This window comes from Glycine soja, chromosome 15 (assembly GCF_004193775.1).
Source record: "Glycine soja cultivar W05 chromosome 15, ASM419377v2, whole genome shotgun sequence".
Lineage (NCBI taxonomy): Eukaryota > Viridiplantae > Streptophyta > Magnoliopsida > Fabales > Fabaceae > Glycine > Glycine soja.
This window is the reverse complement of record NC_041016.1, coordinates 50,966,300-50,982,930: the sequence shown is the minus strand read 5'-3', so window position 1 is coordinate 50,982,930 and position 16,631 is coordinate 50,966,300. Positions and strand designations below refer to the sequence as shown.

The 16,631-nt window shown below is 33.2% G+C and overlaps 1 protein-coding gene and 2 pseudogenes across 1 annotated transcript; 2 read left to right on the top strand and 1 right to left on the bottom strand.

Annotated features, from left to right (window-relative positions):
* The first annotated feature begins 564 nt into the window (after positions 1-564).
* On the top strand, positions 565-1,487 carry LOC114386278 (annotated as a pseudogene).
* Positions 1,488-1,579: 92 nt separating this feature from the next.
* LOC114387751 lies at positions 1,580-3,355 on the top strand (annotated as a pseudogene).
* Positions 3,356-11,772: 8,417 nt separating this feature from the next.
* LOC114386725 (vicianin hydrolase-like) lies at positions 11,773-15,443 on the bottom strand. The gene is made up of 13 exons (XM_028346763.1): positions 15,242-15,443; positions 14,812-14,881; positions 14,266-14,324; positions 14,102-14,177; positions 13,945-14,016; positions 13,771-13,858; positions 13,425-13,677; positions 13,177-13,292; positions 12,849-13,063; positions 12,725-12,756; positions 12,455-12,557; positions 12,221-12,329; positions 11,773-12,121 (listed from the first exon to the last, which is right to left on the bottom strand). Exons 1-13 carry the CDS (start codon positions 15,410-15,412, stop codon positions 11,953-11,955), a joined length of 1,533 nt encoding a protein of 510 aa, XP_028202564.1. The 5' UTR covers positions 15,413-15,443; the 3' UTR covers positions 11,773-11,952.
* Between the last annotated feature and the right edge of the window lie 1,188 nt (positions 15,444-16,631).

Sequence of the window (16,631 nt, the reverse complement as noted above, 5' to 3'; positions counted from 1 at the left end):
TGGTGCTGTTTGAATTCTAATTCATTGTTTTCACCTTATGAGATCCTTTGCACTCATTCTGTTTGTGATGTTGAACCTTACAGTAAGAGTAACAATGTTTAATAACATGAGAAGAAGCCAACAGCACTAGTATACTTTTCTACCATACTGAAATCAATATCAGAATTAGATATATGGTGGCACAACCCACAAACAATCTAAACAAGACAGTTGCTTGCTGCTGTATATTTCCAGGATTAATGGACTTCACTCATTACTGGATTCTCAATCAATGGACAAGGAAGAGATTCCTTCTTCTTGTTCAAAGAGATGTTATGCACCCAAATTAAGCCCAATTGTTTTGCCTTTGCTAGTGTCATTAGTGCCTGTGTGGGGAAAAATGGGGCACTTCAACATTGTTCAACTCTTCATGCTCATGTCATCAAGTGGGGCTATGATACTAACAATTTTGTAGTCAGCTCATTAATTGATTGTTACGTAAATTGGGGACAAATTGATGATGCTGTATTGTTATTTGATGAAACTAGTGAGAAGGATACTGTTATACAATTCTATGATCTCTGGATATTCTCAAAATCTGTACAGTGAAGATGCATTGAAACTATTTGTAGAAATGAGGGGAAAAAAATTGAGTCCTACTGATCATACTTTATGCACCATTTTAAATGCTTGCAGCAGCCTTGCAGTTCTCCTTCAAGGAAGACAAGTGCAGTCTGTTGTTATTAAAATGGGTTCAGAAAGGAATGTGTTTGTGGCCAGTGCTTTGATTGATATGTATTCAAAGGGTGGTGATATTGACGAGGCTCAATGTGTGTTAGATCAGACTTCTAAGAAGAATAATGTGTTGTGGACATCCATGATCATGGGTTATGCTCAATGTGGGGGAAGTTCAGAGGCTGTGGAACTTTTTGATTGTCTATTGACCAAGCAAGAGTTTATTCCTGATCATAATATCTGCTTTACTGCTGTCTTAACAGCTTGTAATCATGCAGGATTTCTTGACAAAGGGGTGGAATACTTCAACAAAATGACAACAAATTATGGCCTGTCTCCTGATATAGATCAACATGCTTGCTTGATCTTTATGCAAGAAACGGAAATTTAAGTAAGGCAAGGGATTTGATGGAAGAAATGCCTTATGATCCAAATTATGTAATTTGGAGTTCTTTCTTGAGTTCTTGTAAGATTTATGGAGATGTAGAACTCGGGAGGGAGGCTGCTGATCAACTTATTAAGATGGAACCCAGTAACGCAGCACCATATTTAACACTAGCACATATCTATGCAAGAAAAGCTTTATGGAATGAAGTTGCTGAAGTCAGAAGGCTTATGCAACAAAGGAGAATAACAGAACCCGCAGGATGGAGTTGGGTAGATGATAGCACCATATTTGTGCGCACCTTGAAGTTAGATGTCGATGTGGTTAATGTTTTGATAACTCTGTATGTGAAATGTGGGGATGCCAACACTGCTAGATTGGTATTTGACAAAATGCCCCAACATCATCCTGTATCATTTCATGATTCTGCATTTCCTACACTGGCCTTTCACCTCGACCACACATGGAACCAGGATGGTTTTCAACCGAATCTAGAGATTCATCTTCTTCCTTTACTCTCAATGAAACCTGAGGACACTTCTTTAGAATTCAACTCCAGGGACTTGTTGTTTTGTTTGAAGGATGTCATATTTTTGCCTCCTTTTGTGGCAATACCAGTTCGTCCAAGACCTGGTGTTTGGGAATATGTCCATAATAATGTCTCTGACCTCAGCGTGGAGCAATTAAGCGTTTCTGAATATCTTTGCTTCAAGGAAGAACTTGTAGATGGAAAGATTAATGACAATTTGTATTGGAGCTTGACTTTGAGCCATTTAATGCCACATTTCCTCGCCCATTCCACTTCGCATACATTGGCAATGGTGTCCAATTTCTTAATCGCCACCTTTCACCAATTATGTTTCGCAACAAAGATTCCTTGCGGCCCTTGCTTGATTTCCTCCGAGCTCACAAATACAAGGGCCATACTCTGATGACAAATGATAGAGTACAAACCTTTTCCAATCTTTAGTCTGCATTAGCCATGGCCGAGGATTATCTTTCTAAGCTTGCTAGTGATACACTCTATTCAGAGTTTGAATATGTATTACAAGGAATGGATTTTGAGAGAGGTTGGGGTGATATAGCTGAGCGGGTATTGGAAATGATGCATATGCTCCTAGTCCCTAAATATTCTTCAGGCTCCTGATCATAATACACTAGAGACTTTTCTTGGGAGAGAGCCAATGGTATTCAATGTTGATATATTATCTCCTCATGGCTACTTTGGACAAGCCAATGTCTTGGGTTTGCCTGACATTGGTGGGCAAGTTGTTTATATACTAGGTCAAGTGCGTGCCCTTGAAAATGAGATGCTCCTTCAGATCAAGAAACAAGGACTTGATTTCACTCCTAGAATTCTAATTGTTACCAGGTTAATAGCTGATGCAAAGGGGACAACATGTAACCAGCGGTTAGAAAGAGTCAATGGTACTGACCATACTCATATTTTGCAAGTTCCATTCAGATCAGAGTTAGGAACTCTCAGTAAATGGATCTCAAGGTTTGATGTGTGGACTTAGACTTATGTAGAAGCTGTTGCAAGTGAAGTTGTTGTTGAGTTACAAGGGCATCCTGCTTCCATCATTGGAAATTACAGTGATGGGAATCTTGTTGCATCTTTATCGGCTTATAAAATGGGAGTTACCCAATGCACAATCATGTATGCACTTGAGAAGACAAAATATCCAGATTCAGATTTATATTGGAAGAAATTTGAGGATATATCCCACTTTTCATGCCAATTTTCTGCTAACCTAATAGCCAGATATAATGTTGATTTTATCATCACCAGTACATACTAGGAGATTACAGGAACAAAAAATACTGTCGGCTAGTATGAGAGCCACACTGGTTTTACTCTTCCCGGGCTCTATAGGGTTGTCTATGGCATTGATGTTTTTAATCCCAAGTTCAATATTGTCTCTCCTGGAGCTGATATGTCAACATATTTCCCCTACTATGAAAAGCATACTAGGCTTACATCCCTGCATAGTTCAATTGAAAAGCTGTTATTTGATCTTGAGCAGACCAATGAATACATTGGTTCATTGAAAGACAAGTCAAAGCCCATAATTTTCTCCATGGCAAGGTTAGACAGTGAAAAGCATAACTGGATTGGTAGAATGCTTTGGTAAGAACAACATATTGAGGGAACTGGTCAACCTTGTTGTAGTAGCTGGTTATATTAATGTAAAGAAGTCCAGTGATAGAGCAGAAATTGTAGAAATTGAGAAGATGCATAAGCTCATGAAAAAGTATCATTTGAATGGTAATTTTCGTTGGGTTGCTGCCTAAACAAATAAGGTATGTAATGAGGAGCTGTATCGCTTCATAGCAGACACACTTGCAATCCTTTACAACCTTGAGGACATGGTTGATTTTCCAAAGGTGGGTAATGATAGCAATACCAGCAGCACCTACCAGGCCCAAAAGGAATGTTTCTGTTAGAAATTTGGCTTTTCTGCCTCTTCTCTCCATTCATCTCTATATATAATACATAGCATTTATAACTACTTTAATGACAATTGATCCTAATTCCTGATTTGTACAACCTAAATTAGGAATCCTAAATATATCTAATTAATAGGCTGAATACTATTCCTAATTTATAATAGGAAATAAATATACATATAACAGAGCAGCTGATTTTTAGGAAGATAATAATGGTCCAGCGAATTCCTTTTCTAACATTACCCCTCAAATTGATGCGGGTGGTCAAGGAGCATCAATTTGTTATTGAGAAACTCATGCCGAAGACGAGGAACAACCTTGGTAAATATATGTGCAAGCTGAAGTTGCAAGGTAATGTGGGGAAGAGAGACAATACGATTATCAAGAGCCTCACGAATGGAATGACAATCCACTTCAATATGTTTGGTGCGTTCATGGAAGACTGAATTGGCAACAATTTGAATGGCGCTAGTATTGTCAGCATAGAGAGGTGTAGCCTCGGTTTGAGGGAAACCAAGCTCAGCTAAAAGACCATGAAGCCAAATAATTTCAGAATAGACTAGAGACATAACCCGATATTCAGACTCAGTGGAAGACTTAGAGACTCGAGCTTGCTTTTTGTTTTTCCAAGAAATAAGTGTAGAACCAAGAAACATGCACCAACCTGTGACAGATCTTTGAGTATCTGGACAACCTGCCTAATCAGCATCACTATAACCCACCAAATAAAGAGACGTCCCAATAGGAAAGAATAGCCCCCTATGAGAAATACCTTTCAAGTAACGAATGATATGTCGGACAACAGCTAGGTGAATGTGGAATCGAGGCTACACCTCTCTATGCAGACAATATTAGCGCCATTCAGATTGTTGCCAATCCAGTCTTTCATGAACGCACCAAATAATTTCAAAACAGACTAGAAACATAGCCCGATATTCAGACTCAGTGGAAGACTTAGAGACCCGGGCTTGTATTTTGCTTTTACAAGAAATAAGTGCAGAACCAAGAAACATGCACCAACCAAGTGCATTTCCTTTTCTCGAGTCACCAAAATATGTGATGCAGAAAAATGGGTCCGGCATATTTTGTTGACAAACTCTGCCTTCTAACTAACTAATTAGGTGACCCTACGTTGCATGGATTTTTAATGTTTAACATTAAATATGATTTTAGTTTTATTTAATAGACTAATATTTAAAATATAATTTAAGTAATAGTTTCAATTGATGTATCTGACCAAACTATTTATAAAAAATTTGGTCAAATTATTTTAATGTGAAAATATCAATTCAAATATATTTAATTATTTAAATATATGTATGTATAAGATAAAATAAAAACTCATTTTAAAATTTAATAATCACATGATTTACTTTTTCTTTTTTATGATTATGTTTACAGCGTTATCATTCATTAAAAATGGCATCAACAAATGACCGCATTTAAAGATAAATTCTTTATTTCAAAATTTTAAATAAGCATAATCTTTTAAAGCAAAATAATTTAAGGATATTGTATAAACAAAGACACAATTTTCATGATATTTAATGTGAACAATTATTTTTTCTGTAATATGAGACAAAAAAAAAAAAGAGCAAATCTTGTTGTGCATAGTAGTCTAACAAGAGTGTCAAATTTTTACGCAAGTGTTTGAGCATATCTAAGTTGTATCTCTTCTATTATTCTTCCGAACGAAACCACCTGTGCATGCGGTTGATAATTATTTGCATGACATAATTAATTGATTTTGAAGGATTTTATCTAAAGAAATAATAAAGAGGACGGACACTAAAAAGAAAAAACATTTGATAGTGTTTGACAATATATCTATTTGATCATGTAAATATTTTATACACGGTTGTTTAATAACAAATCACTATATAATAAATTTTAAATTTTTATAATAATTATATTAAAAATCATACTAATTTTTTTTAACTAATTAATAAAATAAAACCTTATACACTCCAAGAAAAAACATGCATTTGTTCACAAATGGAAATTGAATTTAGTTGAAGTTAGTTTCTCATGACATGATAAATTGGTTCAAATGCTTATTGAAAGATGCTTATATTTTTAATGTTAGATTGTATTTTGAGAAAAATTACATTGCTTGGTTTAAGTGTTTATTTTCTATTTTTTGAAAATAATTTTATTTTTAAAATTTTAAGATTTAGAAAACATGTCTCAGGAAAAAAATTAATTTAAGGTGTCATTGTGTTTTTACTCATTCAAAAAATACTGAAAACATTGATTTTTTTTTAAATTTTTGGTCTGTCTTTCTGAAAATATTTTTCAAATTTTAAATAAACGTATTTTTAATCTTATGTTCTGTTTTCTTTAAAAATAAAAATAGAAAACACTCAAATCAAATTTCACCTAATTTTGTGGTTAATCTTTGATGAAATACCTACTACTTGTATTTTTTAATATTACCTATTGCTTTAGTTTTCAATGAGATATTAAAACTTTTTTTCCCCAAAATTACTCCAAATAATTTATACAAATTTTTAAGCACGATCATTAATCACTTAATAATTACAATGTATAAATAATGCATTTATATTTTTTTAAATATTATAGTAATTTTTTTTAATCCTTAAAGAAAAACTTCACACATTACTAGTTTATCAAGAGGAAGTAGGTATTAAAAAAAAAAAGCATAGATACTCCCGACCACACTAGATAATTTCTTAGTTGTTTTTTTGGGTGTTTTTGCTTCATTGCACTCTCATTCCTTGGTTTGGCTTCTCACCTCCCTTCAAAATCTCAAAAACCTCTCTCTCTCTCGTGAACACACCAAGAGAACCAAACTCCTCCCCTGCCTCTCTCTCTCTATCGCCTCCTCTAGCCACTTCATCCTCCTACCGAAGCAGTCCCTCAACCAATCCCTAACAGACCAACCTTCTCTCTTCAACCCCTCTTTTCAACCTCTATCGGAATCCATCCACCAATTAGGTTTTGATCGACGTTTCACGGGTATGCTGCTTCTCTTTCAATTCGTCTCCTGCGTTCCTCCTCATTCACTTTCTCTTTCTAATTCCTCTCTGTTAGCTATTTATTTCTATGCATGCTTTGATCTTGTTCAAACTCCTTGCAAATTAGGGTTTTTGCCTTAGGAAAGAAGCCGAAGTGTCCCGAGGAGGACCGCATAGGAATAATGTTAAACTTAAATTTGATGTCATATTTGATTTGGCTTTGCTATGACTTGTGATATTTTTAAAAGAAGTTTAATTTTAAATATTATGAAAGTTGTAAATATTATGTAATTTTAAAATTTGGTATTATTTTGTATACTATAATAAAAACATTATTTTATTATTATTGATTCAATCATGGTTAGACCATTAAACCTCGAACCAATGCTTTCATGGGTTCTCAACTTGTCTATTTCTATCCAATGAGAGATTTCACATTCACACTTGTATTCCAACAATTATTGTGCAATGAGAGATTTCACATTCACACTTGTATTCCAACAATTATTGTGCATGGCTCATATTCTATGGGTGGACAGATGATGGAGTGTAATGGAGTTGAACACAATAGAGCATATGCCCTTTGGACTTGGGTCACTTGTTGTTGGGTTACAATTTGGGTTGAAGGTGCGGGGGTAAAGCCTCATGATACGGTACAAGGGTGATTTGGTAATAACGAATCATAGATTTATTATCATACAAATGAAGTAATCCTATTATGGATTAAAAAGAAAAGAAACTATTGCTATGCTCTTGAGGATGTGAGCACACTTATCGAACCTCATTAAATTGTTATTTACGTGTGTGTGTACGCGCGCACGTGTGATTTTATCTTTAATATTTCGGTTGTCGTTGTTAACAATCTCATTCAAATAGTCATGTTGATAATCTTTCTTTTAATAATAGCGCCTACTATTTTTAAAGACTTATGTATAACTTTTGGACGATCTCAATGGAGAGTTTTTTCCCTACATCTACTAGATTGTTTTTTGTTAACCTTAGCCAGAGCATTTCTGATCGACCTTTGTCAACATAGTTTTTGGTTGACCTTGCTTGGACTATTTTTGGTCAACCTCGATTGGGACTATTTTTGGTCAACCTCTTTTAGGACTATTTTAGGTCAACCTTGACCAAGGATGTTTTTCACTGACCTTTGTCAAGGTTGTTTTCAGCCAACCTTGGCCATGACTATTTTCAGCCTACCACGGTGATGGTAGTTTTTGGCTGACCTCGACTAGGGTTATGTTTGGCCAACATTAGCTAGGTTATTCTTTTACCAACTTCGACCAAGCTTGTTTTCTTTCGACTTCAACCAAGGCTGTTTTTGGCTAAACTTATTCAGATCTATTTTCGGCCAATCTCGGCCATGACTATTTTCAACCTACCTCGGTCGGGATAGTTTTTGGATGACCTTGATAAGGTTTATGTTTGACCATTATTACCCAGGTTTATTTTTTTACCAATTTCGGCTAAAGTTGTTTTCTTTCAACCTCGAACAGGGTTATGTTCTATATCAACCTTGTCCAAGTCTATTTTTGGTTGACCTTAGTCGAGGTTGTTTTTGGTTGACCTCAGTAGGGCTTTTTTCGCCTGACCTCATTCAAGGTTGTTTTTTATCGACTTTGACAAGGTTCTTTTTGGTTGACCGAACTAAGGTTATTTGCGACCAACATTGGCTAGGATTATTTTTTGTCGACCTTAGCTAAGACTATTTTCTACCAACCTTGACTAGCATTAATTTTGGTTGATCTTGCCCAAGGCTATTTTTAGCCAACCTCGTCTGCAGTTAATTTTGGTTAACCTCGATTAGAGTTATCTTTTGCTGATTCTGGCCAAAGTTATTTTCAGCCAACCTTAACTAGGATTAATTTTGGCTGGGATTATTTTTGGTCAACCTTGACCAGGATTAATTTTTTCCAATTTTGGTCAACCTCTTTTATACAATTTTTTACACACTCTTTTATACAAAATAAAAAATATTATAATAAAATATTTATTTGAAAGATGAGAATTAAAAAAAGGTCTAACTTTTTTAGCCCATAGACGGACCCTAGCCTACAAGACTTCGTGGCCTTTTTGGCCTTATGGGCCATTTATATATGTGGCTCATTTGTCCTTTTGGACCATATTTGCCCTAATCCACATGGGCCAAGGTCAAATGGGTTAAGACTGGCCAACTTGACAAGTAAATTTGACACCACACTTTAACTCAAGACCTTAAGCATTAGGTTTATTGGTCTTTCCACATATATTTATTCAACTTGCCTATTTCTATCAAATATTAGACTTCACATTGACACTTGTATTGCAATAATTGGCAGGCTAATAGAGACTCAACTTCATTTTTTTTTTTACGGGTTTGATAGAGTATTCTTCAAGGCAAGGAGTTTGCTAAGTAGGATCATTGGACCATAATAAACGAGAATAAGGTAAATATTAAATTATAGTAGATGAATAACAACCACTTTACTCCATTCTAAGTTCGGATTGTTTAGTTAAGAGACACTATCATGTTGCTAAACAAATATCATGTGAAGTGAGAAGATCAATGAGCTCCTCTTCATAATTAAGGGACCCCATATAAGATTAGACATTTCCTAGGGAAGGTCTTCCATAATGCTTTTTCGATCATAACAAACATTTTTGCTATGAAGCATGGCTGCGCCTATGTACTATGTATGTTGTCCCATCTGGTGCAAGAGACAAATCAACATACTCTATTAGTCTATCCCTAAACTTAACTAGTTTGATTTAGGACACAAATAAAATGCTATTTTTATTTTGTGTCAAAGATTAATAAAGTACATTCTATAATGTCCCTTATGTTGTGGTACTGGTGTATTTGGAAAGCAAGAAACAAATTCATCAATCAAAAAAATTACTCCCAATCCTACCATTTAGTTTACATTTAATCAATGCAATAATTAAAACGATATAGTCTATGAAAACTTTTTTATTATTGAAAAATCAATATAATGTATATGATAAACAAAACTATTATAAAAGCTTGAGTTATATGTCACAACACGGATTGAAGTTTTTTCATCCTTTTCTTCGATAATCTCAAGAATGTGCCACTTGATACCACACGTACAAGGCATGCCAATAAAGAAACACCAAATTCATCAACTACAACCATCTTAATTGGTTCTCTAGAGTGCTACAACAGCTAATAATAAGTCTTAAGGGCTCAAAGAAAAGGCGTTAAAAAATCTAATCCTATATATCAGCTCACATGAATTATAGTAGAATAAAAAAGATAAAACAAATTCAATTGAATGAGACACGTACTAGATGCAGCAACACCATTATGCCATCACGACCCCCATGACGACGATGACAACTTCAATGGTAAGAGAGTGACAGTGCAGGAAACACTACGGCGGTGACACTGAGAGGCGCAAAGAGATCAAGGCGGAGTGAGCTAGATGGAGTGAGGAGGGCTATGGTGCAAGTCCAAATCAAAAACAAAAATTAGTCTCATTCAAAGATGATTTTGGAAAAACGTCTTTGAATACTGAATTTCTATGAAAATTTTCCTAAAAACCGTCGTCGTTTTACAGTTTTAATGACGTTTTCGCAAAAGTCGTCATTGAAATGTTACTTGTATTTACAAAAATGTCACCACTTTAAAAGCAACAACAATTTTAGGAGAACCCACGTCAAACTAGCATTGTTAAAAGTAATTTCTTTATTAATGAGTAGAAATGATTGAATAAAAAAAGCATTCATAACTTGTGATTTGTACTTAAAAAAGAAAACCCAACAATTATGATATCTCATAAAGCAAAAGAACTCATCGTTAATATAAGTCATGCATACTTTACATGCAAAGAACAAGTTGTGACTATAATGATACTATTAGGTATGCTATATGGTATGCAATTTCTTGACCCTTCTTCCCACTTCTTGTGTTTGCGCAAGGACATTCTTAATATATTAAGTAAAAGTTGCAATAATCCATTTGCAAAGGCGAAGTTAGCCGTTTGCTTGTCTTATTCAATTATTTCTTTTCTTTTTCAAATCTTATTTTACTATTTTAAATTTTAATGTTGTACTAATTTTTGTTTTGTTTGTGATTCACAACTCTATAATGGATTACTAAATTATTTAGTTCAAGTTCCTATGAATTTTATTTAGTATGTTAAACTTGAATTTGGTGTCATATTTGATTTGGCTTTATGATGACTTATCATATTTTTAAAAGAAGTTTAATTTTAATTAGTATGAAACTGGTGAATATTATTTAATTTTTAAAATTGGAATTATTTTCTATACTATACTAAAAAAAATTATTTTATTATTATCGATTCAATCATGGTTAAACCATTAAACTTTAAATTAATATCAATTATTGGAAAATCCAAGAAGGATACACCAAAGAGATTTTCACTAATAAATCTCGAGCAAACCACATAAATGAACTTAACACCACACTTTAATTTAAAACTTTAAGACATCAGGTTTATGGATTTTTCTAAATATATGTTATTCAACTTTACTATTTTTATCCAATGTGAAATTTCACCTTCACACTTATATTCCAACAATTATTGTGCATGACTCGTATTCTATGGGTGGACAAATGATGGAGTGCAGGGGAGCCGAACACAATAGAGCATATGCCCTTTGGACTTAGGTCACATGTTATTGGGTTACAATCTGTGTTGAGGGTGTGAGGGTAAAGCCTTACAATACGATACAAGGGTGATTTGGTAATAATGTATCAAAGATTTATTATTATACAAACGAAATAATCTTATTATGGATTAGAAAAAATGAAATCATAGCTCTATTCTTGAGGACGTGAGTACACTTACCAAAACTCATTAAATTGATATTTATGTGTGTGTGATTTTATCTTTAATATTTCGATTGCCGTTGCTAACGATCTCATTCAAATAATCATATTGATGATAATGATTCTTTTAATAATAGTGCCTATTATTTTTAAAGACTTACTTATAAAAATATCAATATTAAAAAGCAGGAATGTAATTCCAACATACACTTGTCGAAGGTCGATAAATCATTGTTTGCATGTGTGTGATTTTATCTTTAGTATTCCGGTTGGTCGTTGCTAACAATCCATTCAATATTAAAAAGAACGAATTTAATCCCATCGAATATTCTAAATAACACATTAATCTAATATTCTTTATGCACATTGGTATAGAAAAAATATAGTGATAATTTTTTTAATTATTAAATATATAATAGCATTGATGCAACAACTCGAACACATTGTTGAAAAGATAATTTATTCCATTCTCTGGCATGCCATTATTTATTTGATATCAACGATGACTTGATTACATTGATCCGAATCGAAGAGCAAGTGATACACACTGCATGTCTGTGATATCCAGGAAACAAACAAGAAGAAAAACTGGGCATGCATGCCAAAGGAACAATAGATTTAGATCACTTGAGAAGGAATTTTTTCAGCCAAAACGCAGAGGACTTAGGGTATCTACTCAAATTGTTCTTGTAATCCACATATATGATGCCAAATCGAGCTGTGTAACCAGCATCCCATTCAAAGCTATCTGAAAATGACCATATATAGTAGCCCTTCACATTAACTCTATCTCTGCAAGATAAAGAAGGAATAACCAAAAATCATCAACATATTATATATTTAATTATGCTTAAATTAATTTTCTATTAAACCAGAGAGAAACCCTTTTACTTGATCGCATGAAGCAGGGATTTGAGATGGCCATCATGGTATCTAATTCGAATACCATCCTTTTGGGCTTCATTGATTGCAAGTGAGTCATTCTTTGATTCCGCAACGCCTGAGAACAAAATAATAATAATAATGTTATGTTAAGTAGAAAATATAGTAAAATGTTTCATATATGTAAGGATTGTTTTAATATAATTTTTCCCTCTCTATTAACATAAAAAAAATAGTATATACCATTTTCGGTAATGTACACTGGTGGATTATTGTAGTTGTCCCTTATGTATGTCATGAGCTTATAAATTCCCTCCGGATAGATAAAGAGCCAGCTCAGAGGAGTCTGCACAACAAAAAGATTTTGCTTCATTAATTTGAGTAGAATATTGCAAAAATGTTTTTTTTAACATAGATAAAAAAATTATGTGCTACATGATCAATGGTGTACAATGGCTAGACTAAAAATTAAAAAAATAAAGCACGATAGGAAGCATGGAGAAAGAATTATACCGGTGTGCCAATGGGTACACCATTCCTGGTCGCTGCAATGAAGAGAAAATTGATGATTCATAATGTTAAAATCCAATATATTAATCACAGAAGATTTTAATTGAGTGTTTCCATATGAACTTACAAGAAAGTTTGGCTAGCATATCAGTGAAATAGGTCTTGTTAGTGGTGGTTGGTGGAGCATATTCCACGAAATTTGAGGTGTAATAATTTATACCAAGAAAATCATATGAACCTTTGAGACTTTCAGATTGAGCTTTGGTGAATGTGGGGAGTCTAGAACCAACTAAAGATCTCATACTCTCAGGATAGTCACCATATGTAATGGGATTAGCAAACCTGAAAAAATAAATATATAATTAAGTTCAACCATCAATTGCTTATGAATTAAAATTTATTGGATAATCCAATAGATCAAAGTTGTATCTTTAATTAATAGGAGAAATACATACCAGCCAAACATAAAGTCCAGAGCTCGCCTTGCTGCCTTGCGATCAGCATCACTATTAGATTTTGGTTCAAAGAAGAAAGTCACTATGGTGACTCCAATTTGTCCTTTCTGATGAGCCTATATATATATATATGGTACATTTAATATACAACAAATAAAGCAAATATTTTACAAAACTTGTGTGATGTTAAAATAATAATGTTTAGTAATGAATAAGAAATTTAATTGGTTAATTAGTATATGCATGACCTGGTATTTGTTCTTGTAGCAATTGACTGCTGCTCCATGAGCAAGTATTAAGTGGTGGTTAACAATGTAGGGCTCGGTGGAAGAATCACCAGCAGGGCATTTTCCAACGTAGTTAGAACATCTACCTGGTGCAAAATTTCCACCACTGTAGCCATTCACGCTGTAGCCATATGGTTCATTTAGGGTTACCCAGTGCTTCACCCGATCACCAAATGTCTTGAAGCAAAAGTCAGCATAGTTACGGAAGTCCTCCCTATTTTTATTTTTCCATAAACAATTACTATATTTTCTTTTTCATTATTTAAAAATACTATAGTGAATCATATATAATTGAGTATTTATTTACACTATTTCAGGTTTGAGAAATCCCCCATATTCATCTTCAAGAGCTTGTGGGAGGTCCCAATGAAACAGCGTGACAAATGGCTTTAAGCCTGCCCCAAATAAAATCCAAAACAAAGTTATCAACGAAAAGGTTGAAAATAAATGAATGCATGGGTAAATATCAATTCATGTTTACCATTTGCTATAATCTCATTAATGAGATCGTTGTAGAACTTGACCCCCAAGGTGTTAACTGCTCCCTTGCCCTCTGCACCAAATAATTGAATGCTTAAATATCGTTTTTAACATGACTTAATATTTGCTTTGGGTAATTAAACATAGAATTATCTTACTGGGGAATATTCTGGACCATGAGATGGAAAATCTGTATGAATCCAACCCAACTTCTTTCACCATCTTTATGTCGCTCTGTGAAATTGTACGGGCATGCAGTTTAATTCTCTAATTCGACATATATAGAGGACTAATAATTAATTAATCTTGCCAGTAAGTTTACCTTGTACCGGTGATAAAAATCAATTGCTAGACTTCCATCACTATGATCCCAAATCTTCCCTGCTCAATACAGATGAAAAACCTTGTTAGAAGGGTATGGTAGCTATCCAGTGACATTTTTCATGGATGAGATCCTACCCACTAAAAAAATATTATTATAATATATTTTTAGTATAAAGTAGAGTTAAAAAAATATAAGTTGAAAACCATCACACTTGGCAACAACAATATAACACTTAGCCATAGTATATTTTTTAATTCAGACAGTGCTTTGGCACCATTCAATCCATTTCTTGGAACAAAAAATAAAAAAGAAGGTAGATTTAGGCTAGTATAGTGTCCAATTATTGATTAAGTAATGATGTATTAGATTAAAATTGGATTACGTCAGACTGACAGTAGATACTAGAATAAAATATAAAAAAAATTCAAGTACTAAAAAAAAGAGTTAAATTTAGATAGTAAAAACAAAATTAAATATATTAGGGATAACAAGAATTTTGGACAAAAAAACCAACCAACTCTTTTGTTTAGTCATAGGGTTAACCTGGTTGCTGTTTAGTATAGGTGTCCCATATACTTGGTCCTCTGCCATCTATAGCTGCTGCTCCTTCTATCTGAGAATTAACAAAAGGAAATCACGATTGCTTCTTACAGATCAGTGAGTTAAGAGAAGAGATCTCCACAGTTTGTAAAAAAATTAATTTATAAGTTAAACCCCTGATATGTACTAACCAAAGAAACCACAAAAAAATTAATATACAATTTGATTGATCATTAGAAGTACAACTAACCATAACTTTAGAATTACACCTTTGAAACTTGAAAGATGAAGTTATTACAAGTTGACCAAGTTGAAACTTTCATACCAAACTTTATAATGATCATTTTAAGGGACCAAAACAACAAACTTTGTCACACACCGAAATGTATATTATATTTATTAACAGAATGCATTGTTGTGTGGTGACTAGAACCTGGTAAGCTGCAGAGCCTATTCCAAATAGAAAACCAGAAGGAAAAACACTCCTATTGAAGGGTGCAGCATAATGGCTTGGCTTCACGTTTGCTGGTGCACTTTCAATGCTACCAGCCAAAAGGGTCACAAGAATTATAAGGCAGAGGAAGGAGGGACTTATTGCTTTCATTGCTGCTTTTGGTATCCAAAAATCTCAGGCCAATGCGATCTATTTATACACCAAAGAGGAGTACTACTGCCACACCCAATTTCCCTATCCTGCATTTCACACGTTCTATTTTTGTGATATCTTTACTAATAACCTATATTCATCTTTATTAATGATAAAGTAAATATCCATTTTTGGTGTACAGAATTTTTAAACAATTTATTATTACGTCAGTTTTTGAACTTTCATTATTTTCTTTTAATAACTATCCCTCAGTTCTGTGAGTTTTCTTTTCTTCTTTTCTTCTAGTCTTATATATTTAATTTTTATCTTTTAAACCTTTTCTTTTCTTTTATTCTATTATTTATTTTTATTTAAAATATATAAAGAGACCACAAAGTACCTTCTTTTCCTTAATATAAATTAAGGGATATCTAATATTGAACAGATAGAGAACAACATGACTCTCTTGGGAATTCAACTTAATTCGTCTAAGCACAATAAATGTTACCAAATATTAATGCTTCGAGGTTCCAAAAGCAATTGGAGTGGCGAGATAAAGTGCTTAAGATAAGAAAAGGAGAAGACATGAGAGTTAAAAATAAAAGCATCTCTAAAATAGATAGTCAATTACCTAGAATCCTTATTGAGATCATGTATCATTCCTTTTGGTTTCATGTTTTTTTTGGCATAGATTTGCTTGCTTGGAAGAGGATTAGTATAATTTTGTACTCCCAATGTATGAGAGTTAGTTTATGTTCATGGAAGGCACAGAAGTATCAAAAAAATTTGTTTAAGTTTTATTCAAGTTATGCATCATTAAGTTTTAATTTCTACATAGTTATATATGATATTCTTATATTTTAACTTTTCAAAATTTAGTAATATAAGCCGATAAAATGTAATATTTTTCAGGGTGTTACAATTAATGATTTACTAAAAAATATGTTAATATCTAAATTATTATCGTAAAATCAATTTTTTTATTATAATAAGTTTCATTGAAATTTACTTTTTATGGTTTTCTTTTTCCTGACTTAAATAATGTATTGAATGTTTTATTTCACAAACATAAAAAGTATAAAAAAAAAAATAACACGGGGTGAATGATAAGTTGTTATTCTGGCTTTTTTCTAATTTTAATAATTGACTCCTGTATATAATCAATACATATCTTATCATCTTTGTCTCAGTCTTCTAAAACAGCAACAACATGGGTCCTACACTCTTGCACTCCGTT